This window comes from Coregonus lavaretus, assembly GCF_964263955.1.
Source record: "Coregonus lavaretus genome assembly, chromosome: 3".
Classification (NCBI taxonomy): Eukaryota; Metazoa; Chordata; class Actinopteri; order Salmoniformes; family Salmonidae; genus Coregonus; species Coregonus lavaretus.
Window position 1 is genome coordinate 44,230,127 of NC_139990.1, and position 22,128 is coordinate 44,252,254.

The 22,128-nt window shown below is 40.9% G+C and overlaps 1 protein-coding gene across 1 annotated transcript; it reads right to left on the bottom strand.

Moving 5' to 3' along the window:
- Nucleotides 1–766: 766 nt before the first annotated feature.
- Nucleotides 767–16,065, bottom strand: LOC311123454 (synaptonemal complex protein 1-like; the record flags this gene model as incomplete). The annotated part of the gene is made up of 34 exons (XM_084158181.1): nt 767–907; nt 1,110–1,199; nt 1,418–1,525; nt 1,671–1,739; nt 1,880–1,954; nt 2,080–2,259; nt 2,355–2,441; nt 2,531–2,605; nt 2,714–2,806; nt 2,924–3,034; nt 3,116–3,232; nt 3,321–3,383; nt 3,483–3,545; nt 3,625–3,687; nt 4,253–4,334; nt 4,438–4,508; nt 4,622–4,739; nt 4,839–4,942; nt 5,065–5,169; nt 5,289–5,405; nt 5,525–5,586; nt 5,742–5,809; nt 5,896–6,080; nt 6,278–6,372; nt 11,094–11,202; nt 11,357–11,430; nt 11,555–11,621; nt 11,764–11,822; nt 11,935–12,008; nt 12,097–12,164; nt 12,287–12,451; nt 15,493–15,536; nt 15,755–15,839; nt 15,931–16,065. The coding sequence occupies 34 exons, from the start codon at nt 16,063–16,065 to the stop codon at nt 767–769; spliced, it is 3,222 nt and encodes a 1,073-aa protein (XP_084014307.1).
- Nucleotides 16,066–22,128: the final 6,063 nt, after the last annotated feature.

The following is a 22,128-nucleotide window of genomic DNA, read 5'->3' on the forward strand; positions in this document are numbered from 1 at the left end:
TTCCAGAGGCAGTTTGGAACTCGGTAGTGAGTGTTGCAACCGACAGACGATTTTTACGTGCTACGCGCTTCAGCATTCGGCAGTCCCGTTCTGTGAACTTGTGTGGCCTACCACTTCACAATAACAGCACTTACAGCAGCTCTAGCAGGGCAGAAATTTGACGAACTGACTTGTTGGAAAGGTGGCATTCTATTACGGTGCCCCGTTGAAAGTCACTGAGCTCTTCAGTACGGGCCATTCTACTGCCAATGTTTGTCTATGGAGATTGCATGGCGGTGTGCTCGATTTTATACACCTGTCAGCAACGGGTGTGGCTGAAATAACCGAATCCACTCATTTTGAAGGGGTGTCCACATTATTTTGTATATAAGCTTTTGTATATATAGTGTATAGGTTCATAAAAACCACACAAACAAAAACAATGTTACGAACAAATACATTCAATTTCATGAAAACATGAACTTATTCATGTTGAATGGACTCAAAAGTGGCAAGTTTGGTCAAAACAACAAGCATTTGACATATTTTCCCATGAATAATATGAGTAAAGTTGCTAAACAGTAAAAACAAAACAAGATAACATACTTGGTTCATTTGAAATTTGTTTGACTTGCATTTGAAATCAACAGCTTTCCCAGCATCAGACAACTATAGACATGAATGAACTTGAGTGCAGTGGTGTAATGAAAAGAGCATAGACCGTTTTCTGTGTTTTTTTCCCCAGACACAGAAAACGGTCTATCTTGAAAAGCACAGCATTTGCTTCTTATGCAAATATCTTTTCAACTGATTTTTTCTTCTTCTTTTCAGCACCAGTGACAGATGTCCAACCAGCATCCCGCATCCTTTTCATTGCAGAGAGCTTTAAAGCACTCCCAGGTGATTTCTGAATGGCAGGGCTCTGGATCTGAAACATTACAGACTAATACTGACCTGGACATCACAGCATTAACTACTTTTACAAGTTACAGACTATATTTTAGAAGTTGCAGAGTATAGACTATACCATAAAATGCAATATGGTATTCCACAACTTATTTCATAATGCAGAGGGAGTACTGCCAAGTAAGTCAAGTATTTGGTGTTAATGTAAGGCTGGCTCATTCTACCTTCCTGAATATATCCACTTTTTGATGCTGTGCTGCTGGGACACTTGGCTGCAGGCTGCTCTCGAATGGATCAGTTGCAACTGCAATGCTCTGCCATTATAAGAACCAGAAAGACCCAAGTTAGAAGATGTGATATGTAAAGCAAAAATGATTTCCACAATTAAATGTGCATGTACATTCCATCCAGCATGCATATAAAGTTATGAGTTTAACTTATTTGTGGTCATTGGGAGTTTTAAGCCAATCCAATGTTTTAAGCAAATCTAAGTTAAAGCAGTGTGTTCATTAGATCTTGAAGCATTATTTACCAATAAATCATTATGTTCAGAGCTGTCAGACTTGGGGTCAAGCTCCAGGGTGCTCTTCCCCCAGGGCACAGACTTCCCAGTGGACGGAGGAGTTCTGATTCTGTAAGACTGTGGAGAAAATCACTCAATCACTCACAGAGAAATAGGATGGAGAGAATCTTCTGGGGGAATGGTTCACATATCATGGGTCAACAAATGAAAATACAGTTAATGAATACTACACATAAAGAAATCTAGCAACATATTCCAATACCTTAATCCGTGGTGTTGCGCCAACTATATTGGTGGAGCTCCAAGATGGAGTTCTGAGAGCTTCGGTTTCCTTTGACACATCAAACATACGACGTCAGTTAATCTAATAAATTCTACAGTGATCATACAACATACAGGTCATTTATTATTGAATAGCCTAGCTTATGCATTATGAATACAACACACAAAATAATCAACCAATTCCAATACCTTCATTCGTGGTGTTGCTGCAACTCTAGTCATGGAGCTCCAAGATGGAGTTTTTGGGGCTTCGTTTTCCATTTCCTTTGACATGTCAAAAATATCAGTTCATCTAATACAGTGATCATGCACATGGATGTAGTGGAGAAACCTTTCAGAAAACGTTTGACCTGAACACAATCATTTTTAAGAAGTTCATGATCACTTACATTAATGTTTGGAGTTAAAGCAACTTTTTTGTCTGAGCTTTGGGATGGGGTTACAGAGGCTTTCTGAGTTTTTGGCTTTCTCTGACTGTCCTTTGCCAAACGGAACACAGGCATCTTGGCGGAGGAGGATACTTTGGGGGTTTCAGAACACCTCACTTCTTTGGACTTTGGCTCAGGCAGCTAATTTGTAAATATAACAAATTAAAAACAATTTTGTCAGACACTTTTAAACAACACAAACTGTTGTTGTAATGCTCTGAAATCTGAATATATACCTGTTTATCCTGTGTCTCCAGTTGCCTGCTCTTTTTCTGAGATGTCATCTCTTTTTTCAGGTCTGTAATCTCTTGTAGTAAGCTTTCCTACAACCCAACATGACATCATGACTGAGTAAATAGACAACATTTGTCACTTGACACAGCTTTGTCAGCATGGGACATGACACACTTACCCTCTCATTCATTTCTTTCATTAGTTGTTCCTTCAAACGGTCATTCTCAATGTTCTGCTGTGACAGCTCCAATTCCTGAGGAAAAATCAGAAAAATATCCAAGAAGCAGAGCTATGACACTCTACTGAAATACTCCCAGTTAATCCAATCTCATGTGTATTTCTCTACTATAATGTATCATACCAGTGATGTTCTATTAGCAGTAGCCTCCATGTCTTTCCTCTTCTTCTCATCAAGCTCTGCATCTTTCTCCTCAACCATTTTGTCATACTGGTTCTGATACCAACAGAGAATTAAATGTTAACAAACACACATGGAGAACATTTTATACAACATGCAAGATGGCAGCGGTGTTGGTGTAATCTGTGGATATTGACCAAAAGATAACTTTACCTTATGCTTTTCCATCAAGGCAACCATGTCTGCTATCTTGTTCTGACATTTGATTTCAACATCTTCCTTACTCTTGACTGCATCTGTAGCTGTAAGCTGTAGCTTTTGCACCTGCAGGGATCAAGATGTGCAGTAAGTATATTGCCACATCTACCAGAATGTACCTTACAGAATGTAACTTCCAACAAGCACCTTTTTCTGAAGCTCTGCCTCAGATGTTGATTTGGTTCCAAGGTCATCAAGCAATCTTTTACATTCCTCTTCATTTGATCGTTGAACATTTTCTGACTCCTCTTTCAATTTGTTTATCTGTAATGGATGACAAACCAAGTTGCATCACAACTGCATTACAATGTTGCACTTGTCTTGTAAGTGATCATTTAAAGCCACACGGTACCTCATTTTCAAGTTCACTGGATTTTGCTGTCTCAATTGCAATTTGTTTCTTCAACGTTTTGTTCTGAGAACAAACAAGTAAATGAAAAACAGGTTATAGAAAGCTGAATGTTTTATATTACTGTATAATTAATTTGTCCAAAGACAATTTGTCAATACAAACCTCTTTTTGGTATTCGTCCTGGACTTTAGTTTTACTCTCTAATTTTATCTTCAGGTTGGACAGCTATAGAGAAAAAGCAAAGTGTTTGATAAGATAATGAAAGACAAAATAATCCAGGTGTAGACATGACTTTGATAATGACCTTTGACTCCACTGCTTTCATTTGTTTCTCTTTCTTTGAGAGCTCAGCCTGCAGATCTCCACACTATAGAAATAAAGTCAAACAGAAAATAGATTTACTATCACTCATTTGTGTGAATATAGAATAAAACTGACGTGCATTTACATTTGGACATTTATAGTACATGGCCATATTATTTTTTTGAAAAACAGTGTTAAACAGACATCATGTTGAAAGTTCCAATACAGACGTTTTTATTTCAATATCAAATCATTTCTGGGTAACAATTAAGTACCTTACTGTGACTGTTTTCAAATAAAATTGTAAAAAATAAACAAAAATAGCTTCTTAGCAAAGAGCAATTTCTCAAGCAAGAATTTTGCTAGGACTGTCTGGGAGTTGTCTGAGTGGGGAGGGGGAAACTGAAAACTAGCTGTTATTGGCAGAGGTTTGGAACTCTCTTTCTAATTGGTCTATTAACTAATTTACCACATGGTGATGACACCAGGCAGGCCAAAACTCCATTCCACCAAAACAGGCAAACATTTCAGGCGGTCTTTTCAAACTGCTCTTACACTAAAAGAGAATTATCATAATTTTCACAATTTCACAGTATTATTCCAACCTCATAGACAGTTGATTTGCTTACACTTTCTTCAAGTTTATTCTGCAGATTCTCAGTGTCTTGGCCTTGCTCTTCAACTTTGGCATTTAAGGATTTCAATTCCTCTCTACAGGAAAGAAAAGGTGAATGATTTGGAAAAAAAAGAATGTTGCTGCATTGTATAATTACTATAATTACTAAAGATTTATAAACAATTAACTCTAACTGACCGTAATTGTTGGTTTTCTTCTTGGAGTCTTTCAATTTCCTTCTTCCTCTTCATCTCTTTTGCCTCACTCTCCTGAATGAGAAAAATATTCCCATTACAACACAATACCATGAATTATCAACAAACTGCTAAATTATTCTGTATTATACTATACAGACAGCAACACATGTTCAATTCATACAGACCTTAAGTTGTGCTATCAGAATGGTTGCCTCTGAAGATTCATTCTGAATCTTCTCCAGAATAGTATTTTTCTCAAGTTGCAGCTGATTGAAACTTGCTGATAGCTCCTCATACTTCACCCTGGGGAAGAATTCACATTCAGCATTATTTAAAGAGACATGGAGGAAAAATATCCCTCAGGTTATTGAATAATTGATATTTGAACATCAAAGGACTCACTCATGCTGTAAAATGTCTGTCTTTAGATTCTCTTTCTCCTTGATGGATTTTTCATCCCTTCTCATTGCAGCAGATAACTGGCCCTCAATCTCTTTTATTTTCCTCTGTGGGATACAACATATGAAAAATCTATTTCCTGGACTCATGCAGGTGTCAAACAAAAAATGTAAACACAAATATGCATTGCCAATATTGTGCAAGGAAAATACAATTAATAGAATCAAACCTCAGTCATATTGGATTTTTCTTTCAAGTCGTTTTGCATCGTTTCAGCCTTTTCAAGAGCCTTTTCCAGTAAAAACTTTTCAACAGACATGGTTTTCACTTTATTCTAGAAGGGTACAACATATTCCAATATTAAAAGATAATAAGACTTATGCAACCAATATCCTTCTGAATAAGTAGCGCTACAAATGTATCTACACAACAATCATCTGAACATCATCTCACCTTGACTTGGTGAATTTCAGCATGTTTCCCCTCAAGCTCTGTGGTGAGTTCTGATGTTCTGGTCTCCACAATTTTAATTGTTTCCTCTAGTGACTGTATGGATTTAGTTTTGAAATCCTAAAGGCAAGAGTTAAATAATTGATCTTTCATTAACCTCACTACATGGACTAGGCATGACATTTATGAGGGAAGTGCCAATTTTAGTTCACAAAACATAGGGGACATATAATCTTTACCAATTCATTTTCAAGGATTTGTAGCTGACTGTCTTTGTTTTCTTTCTGTTCTTTGATCTCTCCTAGAAAACAAAACATATATTTAATCTCTGGTTGCATACAAGCTAAAAACAAATGTCAATGTTTGGAAAATAAAGCAATTATAACACGAGAGGGTGTGTGATACACCTTTTTTAGCACGGGGGTAGGTACGAGGCGAAGCCGAACAATACTTTACCTAATTCAATGTTTTTCCAGTCAAGTTCCTCTGTGACTGCAGTAAGCTTCAGTTCAAGTTCTTTTGCCCTGGGAAACAAGTTAACATTCAAAGTAATATAAGAATCTTGATTACCATTCTGACTATTTGGGTTCACCAAACATGAATTTCCCACCTCTGTATCTCAACTGTTAATGATGTCTGAAATTCCTGGGCTGTGGCCTGAATCTCTACAAGCTTGTCTGCTTGTTGATCTTTTATTTTGTTGAGCTCTTCCAAGCTTGAGTCTTTCTTGGCAATGACCTTTGCATTCTCCTCTTTGTTGCGCTCTAATGCTGTCGCAATAGCTTTTCTATTTCCCTAAAGAGATTCAAAGTAACAATGCATGTTTTCCATTGTCTCATTATGTACTGTCCACAGCTGCATAAAGATAAATAACACTTTAGAATGTAAAATGACAAACATATGCCCCCTTGGAATATGCATGATGAATTGCATAACTTGTGTTTTAAATATTATTTTAATCTGCATATTGGAGTACAAGACAACATACTAACCTCACATTTTTCATTGAGTTGTTCTGCACTTTGCAGACTTTCTAACAGGGATTCTTGTTCTTGTTTGCAACATTGTAGGGCTTCCTGATGTTGCTCTGTCATGATATTATACAGGAGTAAAGCAGTTAGGATGCAGCTACCATGCTTTAAGTTTCACTTCCAGTAAAATGCATGAAATGGAGGTAAAGTTTCACCAAGACCTATTCGGACGGAATTAGTTTTACTGGGGGTAATGTAATGATGTGCACGAGAACAAAACACCACATCTGTAATTTTTGCTCAGTTGTGCACCGGGACCTCCCACTCCTCTTCAATTCTGGTCAGAGCCAGTTTGCGCTGTTCTGTGAAGGGAGTAGTATACAGCGTTGTACGAGATCTTCAGTTTCTTGGCAATTTCTCACATGGAATAGCCTTCATTTCTCAGAACAAGAATACCGTATTGGTCCGAATATAAGACGACCCTGATTATAAGACGACCCCCCGTTTTTCAACACAAACATTTAGAAAAACAGATTTGCAGACTAGATTTGCCGAACAAAGAACTTCATTTTATTTTAAAATAACAATATTAAAAACACAGTGAATTAAACACAAAGGCAAACTATGTACAGTATGATTCAAAATTAATATCAAGCAATAATAAAGCAACATTTTTAAATAACAGAGAAAATACAGGCCACACATTTAACTAAACTTAACAAAAATTCGCCAAACTTCTCCTCCGATGTCTCTCTATCCCTCACACACGTCCTCTGCCCCGCTGTGTTCGCTCTCGCTGTCATCGCTCCCCAGCTGCTCCGCTTCCACCGGCTCCTCCCAAAGCACGTCGTCCTCGCTGCCGTCCAATGCATTTGAGATGCAACATTTTTTAAAGCCATCGATGATGCTCTGTGAGGGAATAGCATCCCATGCATGCAGGATCCATTCACACAGTAGACGGACTGACGGCTTCTGTATTTTCCCGGTCGGTGTGAGTGCGTGGTTGCCAGACAGGAGCCACTCTGTGTATTTTTTTCGCAGGTTATCCTTGAAAGGCTTGTTCACAACTACGTCCAACACCTGTAGCTGGCTTGTCATTCCCCCTGGTATGATCACAAGATCCCCGTTCATTGCTCGCACCTGACTTTTCACGGGCTCAGTCAGATGTCCGCGGAACGCATCCAGAACGAGCATGTTCCTCCTCTTCCTCAGTCCCCCGTAGCGTGCGCCCCACACAACCTTTAGCCAGTCCACTACAAGCCCCGACTCCATCCAGCCCTTCTCCTGGGCGCGCACAATAATGCCAGCTGGCATTGGGTCCTTTGGCACAGTCTTACGCTTAAGAATGACATACGGGGGGAGTTTGCTGCCACCAGCGAGACATGTCAACATGACAGTGACGCGGCTCTTCTCGTTGCCCGTTGATTTCACCAACACAGACTTTTCTCCCTTTCTATTGACAGTCACCGATGTTGGCATGTCGAAATAAACGGGTGTCTGATCAGCATTGCCGATCTGATCCAGCGGGTAGGAGTGCTTCTTCCTCAGGTTGATAACAAAGCGCTGAAACGAAAGCAGCTTCTCTCCGAAGTCTGACGGCAGGCGTTGGGCCAAACTCGTTCTCCGTCTAAGTGACAGTCCATTACGCCGCATCATCCTACGACACCAGCCGAGGCTGGCTTTAAATCCAGTGATGTTGAGCTCTCTGGCGATTTCCAGGGCCTTAACCTGGATGACAGCTCTGGTAATGGGCATTCCCTCACTTCTTTTTTCCCTGACATATTCAAAAACCCTCCGGTCAACCTCAATGAAACGACCACTTTGAGGACCACGGAAGGATTTTCGCTGACTGTTAGCATCTTTTAGACGTTGTTTTTCTGCTCGCCATCTTCTTACATTACACTCAGTGACCCCGAATGTCTTGGCAGCTTGGCAGTTGTTAGATGACTCTGCCTTATTGACAACCATTATTTTGAAATTGGCATCATAGCTCCTCCGCTGTTGTTTATTGACCTGGCCCACTTTTGAGCCACTTGTCTCTAAATGGTCAGCCTGTCTTTCCATCTTTAAACACCGGTAACGGGCTGGTTGTTAAGGACGCCTCTTCCCTCCGTCCGGAACGAATTTTTGGCGCCATCTGTGCCCGCGAATGTGTATTGACATTTAAAGGGAGCGCCGAAGAAGAGAAACTGCGCTCTGAATACTAGACCCCGAATATAAGACGACCCGACTTTTTTGGACCTATTTCGAGGGGAAAAAAGGCCGTCTTATATTCGGACCAATACGGTAGACTGATGAGTTTCAGAAGAAAGTTATTTGTTTCTGGCCATTTTGAGCCTGTAATCGAACCCACAATTGCTGATGCTCCAGATACTCAACTAGTCTCAAGAAGGCCAAAAGGGTTTTCTAATGATCAATTAGCCTTTTAAAATGATAAACTTGGATTAGCAAACACAACGTGCCATTGGAACACAGGACTGATGGTTCCTGATAATGGGCCTCTGTACGCCTATGTAGATATTCCTTTAAAAATCAGCCGTTTCCAGCTACAATAGCCATTTACAACATTAAGAATGTCTACACTGTATTTCTGATCAATTTGATGTTATTTTAATGGACAAAAAAATTGCTTTTCTTTCGAAAACAAGGACATTTCTAAGTGACCCCAAACTTTTGAACGGTAGTGTATGTGGACACCTGCTCGTCAAACATCTCATTCCAAAATCATGGGCATTAATATGGAGTTGGTCCCCCCTTTGCTGCTATAAAAGCCTCCACTCTTCTGGGAAGGCTTTTCACAAGTTGTTGGAACATTGCTGCGGGAACTTGCTTCCATTTAGCCACAAGAGTATTAGTGAGGTCGGGCACTGATGTTGCACGAATCTGCCTGGCTCGCAGTCGGCGTTCCAATTCATCCCAAAGGTGTTCGATGGGGTTGAGGTCAGGGCTCTGTGCAGGCCAGTCAAGTTCTTCCACACCGATCTCGATAAACCATTTCTGTATGGACCTCGCTTTGTGCACAGGTTTTCCCTTCACTGGAATTAAGGGGCCTAGCCCGAACCATGAAAAACAGCCCCAGACTATTATTCCTCCACCAAACTTTACAGTTGGCACTATGCATTGGGGCAGGTAGCGTTCTCCTGGCATCCGCCAAACCTAGATTTATCCGTCGGACTACCAGATGCAGATGGTGAAGCGTGATTCATCACTCCAGAGAACACGTTTCCACTGCTCCAGAGTCCAATGGAGGCGAGCTTTACACCATGCTGATGCTTGGCATTGCGCATGGTGATCTTAGGCTTTTGTGCGGCTGCTCGGCCATGGAAACCCATTTCATGATGCTCCCGACGAACAGTTATTGTGCTGAAGTTGCTTCCAGAGGCAGTTTAGAACTCAGTAGTGAGTATTGCAACCGAGGACAGGCGATTTTTACACGCTACGCGCTTCAGCACTCGGCGGTCCGGTTCTGTGAGCTTGTGTGGCCTACCACTTCGCGGCTGAGCCGTTGTTGCTCCTAGACGTTTCCACTTCACAATAACAGCACTTACAGTTGCCCGGGGCAGCTCTAGCAGGGCAGAAATTTGACAAACTGACTTGTTGGAAAGGTAGCATCCTATGACAGTGCCACGTTGAAAGTCACTGAGCTCTTCAGTAAGGCCATTCTACTGCCAATGTTTGTCTATGGAGATTGCATGGCTGTGTGCTCTATTGTATACACCTGTCAGCAACAGGTGTGGCTGAAATAGCCGAATGCACTAATTTGAAGGGGTGGGCACATACTTTTGTATATATAGTGTATATTTCATTTGACTGGCCTGCCTTTATCAACTTTCATACTGAATACTTTTCTTTATATGTTTTGTGCCAGTGAATTGAAGTTGAACATCGCCAAATGTGTCAGCTTAATTAGGCCTAAATGCGCAATTATAAAGTATTGCGGTTATAGGCTTATTTAAAGGGGCAATCTGCTGTTGCTACATCCATTTTGGGATTTGTGAATTATTGATATGTACTTATTGATTCTTGAAGAATATAACTTATAAATGCCTCTAGAGCTTAGTTCAGTTGTCGTACCCCATCAGAACCTAAAATGTAAGCTTGTTTTACTCCAATGTTTGTAAACAATGTAAATGTAAACAAACACTTTATAGCCTAAAACTATAATTTTGATATCATGGATGCCCAGACTTTGCATCCATAGCTATGTCTATGAATTTGAGAGTGGTTACATTTCTTCAGCCCCATCCCTCAGCTTTTTACCAAAACAGAGGCGGGAGTCGGCATTGTTATTGTTTCAACTGCTGATTGCCGCTTTAATGAAACCCTGGCTGTTGATGTAGTAGGCTGTAGATTAATAGATCACAAAGCATCCCAATCCACTGAGCTCAACGTTTTTGGAAATGGCAAGTTCACTTTCTCATCCATAAATGTATCTCAAGTGCAAATAGGCCTACTGTTCAGCAGCTCATATCAGCAGGATTGGGGGCATTTTTATTCGGAGGGACTTCTACCGTGGATCGCTAAAATAATGATTTTGATCACACTTCCTCAATTTAAATATTATGGGGACACCTATAAATTTGGCAGCCAAGCACGAGTTATCAGTGTAGCCTACTGTCTAGACATGACGTTGAAATATCTTCACACCTAGAATAAAAACCTCCAGGCTTCCGTCATAATGGTCAATTGAATGAAGGAAAAAATATGAATTATGGGAGGCAGTTTGGAAAAACATCCTGTGCAAATCGTCCTATGGAATAACTCACATGCTGGGGAAATAATTACATAACCAACGTCACTAGTAATACTAGTCTCGTCCAAATAGTGACCATCTTACTTGCTGCCTGTTGTAACCGTTTGCAACTCTCTTGGGTTTCATGGAGGTTGAGCAGGATTGCCTGAAGTTCTTTTTCTTTGTCCTTCATTTTCATCTGAAGTATCACAACCTGTAAGAGATACTTTCAGTTTGCATAGTCTACATACACAATGTCAAATACTGTTCATATTGTTTGTGACAACAAGGTTTACAAAAATGTGTGTTTTGGGAACCACTCAGAGAGAGGGTGTCCATTACTCATGTTGAGTCAGTTATAGACCAACCTCTTCTTCTTTCATGCTGAATTCTTTCTCAAATGTCTCCTTTAGAATGGCACATTCTTGCAAATCCTCTTTGACTGTCAAATGTTCACATCATTAGAGTTATTGTTCTCTTTTTATATACTGTGTAAGTGCCTAGTGTTATGTTCACAACAACACAATACAAATGCATTGATGATGATATATTTCAAGTATACATACCTTTCAGCATTTCATGGCGGTCAGTTTCTGCTTGAATACGTAGGCTCTCAAAGGCAGCACTCATCCTCTATAACAATTAATTAAATACACTTTTTTTTTTATTGTTCTTCACTAGCATCATGTAACTGACGCCATACATGCTTTATTAATGAAGATAACAAATACATTATATCATTTTAATCAAAAGAACAGGAAATTATCATATTCACCTGAATACTTTCACTGTTGTCCATGAACAAGTGATGGGTTTCCTCTCTTTCAGATTCAACTAAGAGAACATAGGTTGGTTTGAGGACAACGTAGACTACGAAATGTCATCATTTTGCATTCAGGCAACTAGCATGTACATTTAGGCTGAGTAGACGGCATGTTTTACTCACATAGATGGATTTTCTCCGCTGATCTTTCAAACGTATCCTTCAGTATATTACATAGGTTCCGTGTTGCATTGTTTCTGTTGAAGAAATAAACATTACAGATAAAAGCAGAATGATGATGATACAATCTATAGTGACAGTATCATGTTATAATCAAATACATACTTGTTCTGCAGATCATCATTCTCACTGATCTGATCTTCTAGTTTTATGCTGAGGCTTTCATTTCCGAACTGAACATAAAGGAAAGGAAACATAGGATAACAATAATAATAATATTTTTTTTAAAGGACTATAGCATTTTTACTCTGTCATTTCAATATAGGCCTATACCTGTACATTTACTGGTACAAACCTGCAATTCTTGAATGGCTTTGCGTTGGGTTTCAATTGTTATTTTGTTTTCCTGCAGCTTCCTGTCTTTTTGCACAGCCTCTGAGTCCACTTTGACTTTCCAATATTTTACTTTCTGAACTTCTTCAAAAAGTTTTGAATACAGCTGACTGGGTTTGAAATTGGTCTAGGAAGATTTAGAAAACACATATCAGAACTTTACAGCATAATCTATGCATAATCACATCAGCGGAGGCTGGTGGGAGGAGCTATAGGAGGACAGGCTCATTGTAATGGCTGGAATGGAATCAATGGAACGGAGTCAAACGTGGTTTCCATATGTTTGATACTTTTCCATTCCAGTCTTTACAATGAGCCCGTCCTCCTATAGCTCTTCCCACCAGTCTCCTCTGAATCACATAGCCTATTATTTAAAACTAATGCTCCTGAGAAGTTAGATAAATTGAGATAAAGGCTAATTTGCTCACATGCGACTAATCTCGGTTAATCTTGCGTAATTGGTCAGATGCTCGATTAAGTTCTGGGTCCATACATGTTAAGAGAAGAGATAGAATGAGGAGCTCCACCCTCTCTTTGCAAGTTACGGGTAAGTCTATGGGCCAAATGTCCCCTCCCCTTCCGAAATTCGACACACCATACCAAATCTAGATTTTTCCAAATAACCGGTGAGGTAAAACCCAAGGACCGGAACTAATGCTGCTCGCTATCTCCCGTATCCCGTTGTATCATGACAGACCTACGGTACCATTTATGTTTACGTAGTCTGTCCACCAGAGACTAACACTCAACTAATATTGGCTTGCTGGTGAGTTGTAGAATGTGTTATCTATCTAGGCCAGTGGTTTTCAAACTTTTTCAGCAGGGACCCCATTTCTTTAGCCAGAATTTCTGGTGACCCCACCCCTCCCCAAATCTGATGACACAACCTTAAAATCAGTCCATTTCTTTCTTATCAATGTATCTTTCCCAAAAACTTTTGTATATTGTCCCATACAATAATCTGTCCTCTTAATTTTTTGTTCCACCCAAAAGTATTATTATTATCAAAAAAGTGCATTCGGAAAGTATTCAGACCCCTTGGCTTTTTCGAACTTTTGTTGAGTTACAGCCTTATTCTAAAATGGATTAAATTGTTTTTTCCCCCTCATCAATCTACACACAATAACCCATAATGACAAAGCAAAAATAGGTTGTTAGAAATTTTTGCAAATGTATTCAAAATAAAAAACTGAAACATTAAATTTACATAAGTATTTAGAACCTTTACTTTGTTGAAGTACCTTTGGCAGCAATTTCAGCCTTGAGTCTTCTTGGGTATGACGCTACAAGCTTGGCACACCTGTATTTGGGGAGTTTCTCCCATTCTCTCTGCAGAGTCTCTCAAGCTCTGTCAGGTTGGATGGGGAGTGTCGCTGCACAGCTATTTTCAGGTCTCTCCAGAGAAGTTTGAACGGGTTCAAGTCCGGGCTCTGGCTGGGCCACTCAAGGACATTCAGAGACTTGTCCCTAAGCCACTCCTGCATTGTCTTGGCTGTGTGTTTAGGGTCGTTGTCCTGTTGAAAGGTGAACCTTCGCCCCAGGTTGTCATCAAGGATCTCTCTGTACATTGCTCCTTTCATCTTACCCTCGATCCTGACTAGTCTCCCACTACCTGCCTCTGAAAAACATCCCCACAGCATGATGCTGCCACCACCATGCTTCACCGTAGGGATGGTGCCAGGTTTCGTGACGCTTGGCATTCAGGCCAAACAGTTAATCTTGGTTCTCATGGTCTGAGAGTCCTTTAAGTGCCTTTTGGCAAACTCAATGCGGGCTGTCATGTGCCTTTTACTGAGGAGTGGCTTCCGTCTGGCCACTCTACTATAAATGACTGATTGGTGGAGTGCTGCAGAGATGGTTGTCCTTCTGGAAGGTTCTCCTATCTCCACAGAGGAACTCTGGAGCTCTGTCAAGGTGACCAAAGGGTTCTTGGTCACCTCCCTGACCAAGGCCCTTCTCCCCCGATTGCTCAGTTTGGCCAGGCGGCCAGCTCTAGGAAGAGTCTTGGTGGTTCCAAACTTCTTTCATTTAAAAATGATGGAGGCCACTGTGTTCTTGGTGACCTTCAATGCAGCAGACATGTTTTGGTACCCTTCCCCAGATCTGTGCTTCGACACAATCCTGTCTCAGAGCTCTACGGACAATTCCTTCAACCTCATGGCTTGGTTTTTTCTCTGACATGCACTGTCAACTGTGGTACCTTATATAGACAGGTGTGCCTTTCCAAATCATGTCCAATCAATTGAATTTACCACAGGTGGAGTCCAATCAAGTTGTAGAAACATCGCAAGGATGATCAATGGAAACAGGATGCACCTGAGCTCAATTTCGAGTCTCATAGCAAAGGGTCTGAATACTTATGTAAATAAGGTATTTCCGTTTTTTATTCTTAATACATTTACAAAAAAATCTAAAAACCTGTTTTCGCTTTGTCATTATGGGGTATTGTGTGTAGATTGATGACGGAAACAATTAATTGAATCAATTTTAGAATAAGGCTGGAACGTAACAAAATGTGGAAAAGGGGAAGGGGTCTGAATACTTTCCGAATGCACTTTATATTGTGGCGTGCTAAAGTTGACGTGACCATTGCGGTTTTTCAGAAGCAAATGTTTAGAACATGCCAAGTGGTTTTCTAAAGACCCATTGGAAAGCACACCCCACTTTTGATTGCTACTCATTGGTGTAATATAAACAGGTGAACCTATAGGACAAGAATGTTCCATACGTACAAAAAGCTTATTTCTCTCAAATGATGTGCACAAATTTGTTTACGTCCCTGTTAGTGAGCATTTCTCATTTGCCAAGGTAATCCATCCACCTGACAGGTGTGGCATATCAAGGAGATGATTAAACAGCATGACCATTAAACAGGTGCACCTTGTGCTGGGGGCAATAAAGTGCCACTTTAAAATGTGCAGTTTTGTCACACAACACAATGCCACAGATGTCTCAAGATTTGAGGGAGCGTGCAATTGGCATGCTGACTGCAGGAATGTCCACCAGAGCTGTTGTCAGAGAATTGAATGTTAGGCAAAGCAAACATCCCCCTCTGCTCTCTATAGCAGGTTTATTCCCCCACATCCCACCCCACGTCCCACCAGCTCCAAGACACATCACATACTATTATGTTTTAATCTGTGTTCACACCAAACTAAGTTTACTTACGTCTTCATTTTCCATTGGTGGAACAACTTTCATCTTGAATACATCTTCTGAGGGGAGAGAAAATATATGAGGAAATAATTAAACCTCGAGATACATGTGCAAGATGCAGGTTTAGCTGATCGCTATTTCCTTGACTAAAAAGCACCTTCAATGGAGTATCTGGGTCTGACAACCAGGCCAAAATATTTTTTTTAGTGTGAGCTTTCTGAAATTAAAGTTCCATATTAATTTTAAAAGTATAATGCATATGATAATAAAATACCTGATCTGGTGGATTTTGTTGGCACAACCGTATTCATAGAGGGAAAAGGCTTGTTTGACTCTTTGTCCAAACATTTATTATAACCCTAAGACATGAAGTAGCACATCAATGTAAGGTCATTCATATTGACAATATACCAACATTTTTATTTCAAACAAAACATATAGCTGAGATACCTGCTGCAAAGTTTGCATGAAACATCCCCTATCCTCGACTATTTCCTGTGGTTTGACGGTAGAAACCTGTCCTGGGAGTGGGTTGACTCTAGGAGGCACCAACAGCTTGAAGTTGAATCCTCTCTCTCTCTCCATCCTGAAAACTAAATGGTAACGTTAATGTTAGCTAGTTAGCTTGCTAATTGACAACAACACCCTATTGACAGTTGGTAAACTAGCAAGCAAGGGCCTTTGGCAATTATTTTCTTCAGAAAACGTTAGTGAGAAAACTGAAATGTTGGTACAACAGCAAACAGCTAGCTAATTTTAGCTAGCTACTGTAGCTAATGTCAGCTAGGCTGGCTGACATTAGCTAACTAGCTACTAGAAAAATAAATGTTGCGGTCAGAGACTGGCAACATTTACAGGAAAACGCAATATTTTGCAATAACATATTTAACTAATTAATATCTAGCTAATTGTGAATTATTTGCTAACGTTAGCTAGTAGCACTGTACCTGGAGGTGAAGAAGACAGCCAACGGTTTTTGAGTTCAAATTCAACGGCTGAGCTCAACTGCAGGCACGGGCAGATCTTTTTTTAAATGAGCGCGTGGAAGGCGATGATTTCTTCACTTTCCAAACCTAAACCACAGACGACTTCTACACTTTATTCGATCATAAACGACATTTTAAAATATCTAAAATATCGATATTTGTGTGTGCGTGTGCGGAATGTAGCTATCAAACGGATACATTTGAAGAAATAGAAAGTTACATTATACCAGTAATTTATATGTATTTTATGGAAACATTGTAGACAGTTATTTTATACTTTGTCCACAGTAAATAACTACAGACCTGATCCAAAATAAATGACAGCATGTTCATTTGTTTTGTTTGTTTGTCATTGCATTTTATTCCTCTTGAATATACAAAACATTAAGAACACCTGCTCTTTCCATGACAGACTGACCAGGTGAATCCAGGTGAAAACTATGATCCCATATTGATGTTATTTGTTAAAACCACTTCAATCAGTGTAGATGAAGGGGAGGAGACAGGTTAAAGAAGGAGTTGTATGCCTTGAGACAATTCAGAGGGTGAATGGGCAAGACAAAAACATTTTAAGTGCCTTTGAACGGGGTATGGTAGTAGGTGTCAGGCGCACCCGTTTGTGTCAAGAACTGTAACGCTGCTGGGTTTTTCACGCTCAACGGTTTACTGTGTGTATCAAGAATGGTCCACCACCCAAAGGATTTCCAGCCAATTTGACACAACTGTTTCAAGCATTGGAGTCAACATGGGCCAGCATCCCTGTGGAACGCTTTCGACACCTTGACAAGTCTATGCCCCGACGAATTAAGGCTGTTCTGAGGGCAAAATGATTAAGAAGGTGTTCCAAATGTTTGGTATACTTAGTGTATGTCTTAAATTCCATCATAATATCTCTCCTTGCTATATGAACACAATATCCCATATCTGTTTAGTTTTTTTTGTGTAAAGACCACATTATTGTCATCATCAATGTATGAAACACATTATTAAAAGTTTCTTTATGTGCTTATTTGCTGACGTCAAAGTGCCTCCCGCCAAGTCCCTTGAGCATATGAAAATGATGATGACGACCAAAGATTGTCTGTTCCATAGAATTTGGAATTAGAACAATTTAATAGGATCACTACGTAAAACTGCCCCTTAGACAAATGTGTAGTGGCTGTGTGTGATCGTTGCTATGCTGTGTCTGGTTGAGAGTACCAATGCTGTTTTGGTATCTATTTGCTTTGATTATCAGTGTTTGTTTATTGAAACAAAAATACTATTTATTGCGTAGAAAGTTATGCCACTGCAGTAATGTATTTTTGTTTGCAGTTTGTGTTTGGAGAAATGTTGATGGGGGTCCAAGCAGTATTGAACCTGTCCTCTACTGAGGTTAGTCTTTTAGTTATGTATTCATATTTATAAAATATTCACTGTTTATGTTTACATGTAGTGGCTAACTTTCTCTTTCTTTCATGCTATAGTTTAGTTTTTCACTGTGTGGACACGTGTGTGTGTGTGTATATCTGTGTGCGTGTGTGTTTGACAGACAGACATCTAAGAGAGATGTTGAAATGCACCAATTTGTAAGTCACTCTGGATAAGAGCGTCTGCTAAATGACTTAAATGTTAAATGTAAATGTAGATGCAAATATGTTTCACTTCTTTCTTGTACAGTTCTTGGTACTGACCACAGGGTGGGAGTGTGTGACAGAAAACTGAAAAAATAAATAATTATACATTGGGCCCCTACCTACAGAAAGCTTCTTACAGGACTGACTAAATACAAGCAGGATTATTATGAAATGGGCATCCTCTACATAAGGCGTGATCAGCATTTATTGTTTTCATATTTATTGTTTTCAGAAATGAAAGACATTGCTGTCAACAAACAAAGTCATACAGACACAGTGCAGAAGGTTGACCATGAGTGCACACAGCAATCCACAGGGAAAAAGTGACATCTGTAGTCTACCTCATATTGCAGGTCTGAGGCCCTGTCACAACTGATTAACTCTCTCTCACTTCAGTTCAAACATGAAAAATAAACCAACCATGTTGTACCTTCCCCTCCTCCACTCTTCCACCCAGAACCGGACGTAGAAGGCAGGGAAGGACTGTGGTCTGTCATGGAACACCAAAAAGGCAGGAGATTGGCAACAGTAGCGCTCTCTCATGGAAGCCTTATGTTCCACATAGGAAAGAAGAGGGTTAATTAAGTAAGTAAAACTCTTCCATCCATTCCTACCAAAGCTACAGTAACTCTCATTCTCTCCTTACTTTTCCTTTCACGTTCTTTGGCACATGGCTCAGCCCTGGTTGTGTGCCCGGTGGTGGTGTAATGGACTGGGTCCTCCTCACCGGCCCAGTTCAGGCAGCATCAGAACTGGCAGCATCATGCTTGCTACTGGTAAACCTGTTTTTTCCAGGGCTGCGTCCCAAATGACACCCTATTCCCTATGTGGGGCTCTGGTCAAAAGTAGTGCACTATATAGGGAATAGGGTGTAATTTGGGACACAACCCAGGGCTGCTGGGCTGATTAGTGTGGGATCTTTACAGTGAAAGCGTCATGGCATAATGACATCACAGTCATCTCCCTGTACTGTTTGAGAGAGAGAGAGAGTCATTTCATGAAATGCTGCCACTGCTGCCTCTTCAGTCTCCACGGCTATTTGTCCATGGTCGTTCTTGATGAGTAAAGCTGCTACTAATCAGACATCATTCACTACTGTGCAATTCATTACAGCTCATAAAAGCGGATGAGGTCATAGCTGTTATGTGTGATTTTCTGCATCAGAGATTTAGTGAAGACGATGAACCTCTGTGGCAAACCAACCCACACACTAGTTCTATACTATGTGGTATTGAGGGGAAGACAAACTACTGTAAGTATTTGATTGGGAATTATAACTTCCACAGATATCCTTATGGATATACTTCCACAGATATCCATATCCTTATGGATTTATCTACTGAATCCCACTACCACTACCACGGTTCTGGTACATAACTGCTCTATGACCGTTGAAATCATGTTCATTTTATTTTCTATTTTATCTTTATTTATTCAGGAAGTCCCATTGAGGTGAGAAGACTTATTTTACAAGGCTGGCCTGGCCTGTTCATGCAAAGCCATATATCTTGGCTAGACAGAGAAGCTTCTGATCCCAAAGAAAATGTCACAAAGCCCCCAAAATAAGCACTAGGAGGAGAGTATCAGACCCACAGATTTAGCAGAGCAGAAGACCTCCTGGGAACCCAGTATTTGTTTAAATTCCAAATCCATACCTTGTGTTTATTTATCAAGTGTAATCTGGCATAGTTATCAGTGCTGGAAGGGCAGCTTAGAGTTTACACACCAAGTTCAAATATTGCATTTTCAACGCAGCGAGGAATTGCAATATGTCCTCACATGAAATTGGATCTCTTGAAAGAGCAAGCGAAAACAAACCATCGGATACTTGCTAATGACATCATTATGTGCATACCTGGATATCATTACTCTATACATTAAGGTACTACGGTTCTGTACAAGGCTCAACTTTTCACCAACAAACAAAACATTGCTGTTATATCCTAAATCTTCAATGTATTCCTAATACTGCATATAATAAACATGACATTCTCATATCATAACCTTCTATTGTCTGGACATAAAAACTCATGAGTTGCCTCCCTTTGTACCTTTGCAGCGCACCAAGACATTAGTCAACATCAATGTAGCTACAGATGATACATTAAAAAGAAGACAAAGGCCTATGTATTACAGTAACAGGTAAATGTCTGGCTCTGCCTTAGGTACGCATTGTCTCCGTCCCAAATGGCCCCCTCTCCCTATGTAGTGTACTACATTTGACCTGGGCACTGGTCAAAAGTAGTGCACTTTAAAGGGAATAGGGTGCCATTGGGACATAACCATTGCCATATTGAGGGACTGTACAGAGGAAAGGCTATGTACGTTACAGTATTACATAAAGCCTAACGCCTCAACGTTTCCAGCCCTGCAGGCACAAACCAGCCATCATTTCCCAAGGTATGGAAAGAGGAAAGAGGTAAACACCCTGACACTGTAACATTCCATCAACAAGATCAAACAGAGAAGCCATCCACAGCCCTGCCCAGGTATTAAACAGTACAGTACACCACTGTCTTCATAGGGGCGTGCTTTAAGAAACCTTTCCAATGTGATCCCATTCAAAAAGCACTGTGGAAAGCAAAGCACACATTCAGGAGGAGGAGGAGGTAGGCTAAAACGACGTCCCGTACAATATTGATCAAATCTCCTTTAGTGGAGGTCAACGACCCCTCACTGTATGCCTCTTTTACCGTTAATAGTCCCATTCTCCAGGGATATGATGTTTGGATTGTTCTGGAAATATATAGGCAATAAAGGACAAAAGGGTGTCATAAACGTTGATTAAAGCTCTTCTTAAAAGAGCCAGGCGGGAGAGGCTCCTGAGTTATGGAGGCGTTTCAGTCGGCGTTATTGTTTCTGTGACAGAGACCTCTTAGTGCTGCTGCCTGCGCCGTCCTGGACGACACGGTGCAGCGGTAAACATCTCTCTCTCTTTGAGGAGAGGAGACAGTCATTAATCCCCAGGCTGGGACCAAGGAGAGGAGGAGAGGGGAAGACGAGAGGAGAGGGAGAGTAGGGCTACACGCTGGTGCCTGGATGGTCTCGGTCTCAGTCAGACATCACAGCAACCCAGCCCAGCCTCCCAGCCCCCCAGCCCAGCCTCCCAGCTCCCCAGCCCCCCAGCCCAGCCTCCTAGCCCCCCAGCCCCCCAGCCCAGCCTCCCAGCCCCCCAGCCTCCCAGCCCAGCCTCCTAGCCCCCCAGCCCCCCAGCCTCCCAGCCCCCCAGCCCAGCCTCCCAGCCCCCCAGCCCAGCCTCCCAGCCCCCCAGCCTCCCAGCCTCCCAGCCTCCCAGCTCCCCAGCCTTCCAGCCCCCCAGTCCCCCAGCCCAGCCTCCCAACCCCCCAGCCCAGCCCCCCAGCCAAGCCTACAAGCCGCCACCAGCAGGTCACACTCAGCTCCAATCTGCATGATTTTTCAGCACCCAGATGTCTGGGGCTTTTTTATTGTACATTTTAACCGAGGCTTCAATTTCAATGATCCTGGTGGTGGTGGTAGTGGTGGTGACATTGTTTACATGGCCTTTCTATTAAATTACATTATAGTGATAATACCTCTTGATACACTGTCCATATTAGAGAGTCTATTTTTAAAGACAATGTCATCCAGCATGTCATCACATTTCATGTCTCTTTAGGCCTGTGTCACATTTATAAAGAAAAATGCTAAGTGGAATTCAGAGGATGAAGTGATGATATGTAGGATAGCTGCAAACAGTTGCATGAATAAGACTCAAGATCATTAAGTGATTTACCTATCCTCCTGGCTCCTGCATTAACAGATTAAATAAATAATGGCAGAGTAGAGGAAACATAATATTGCTCTGTCTGGAAACATGAGCGTATCTTAGAGAGTGACAGAATTAGGGGGCAGTGAGGGAGAAGGGATGATCATTGTACAAGTGACAGGCAACTCAATTGTCCATATCATCACTAAGCATCTCTCTTGTGTGTCATCCATTTAATGTGCGCATAAACCACCCCCCTGACATAAACATGGAGAAGTGCCATAGATAGAAAGGGTATGTACGAGTTCTACAGACAGAT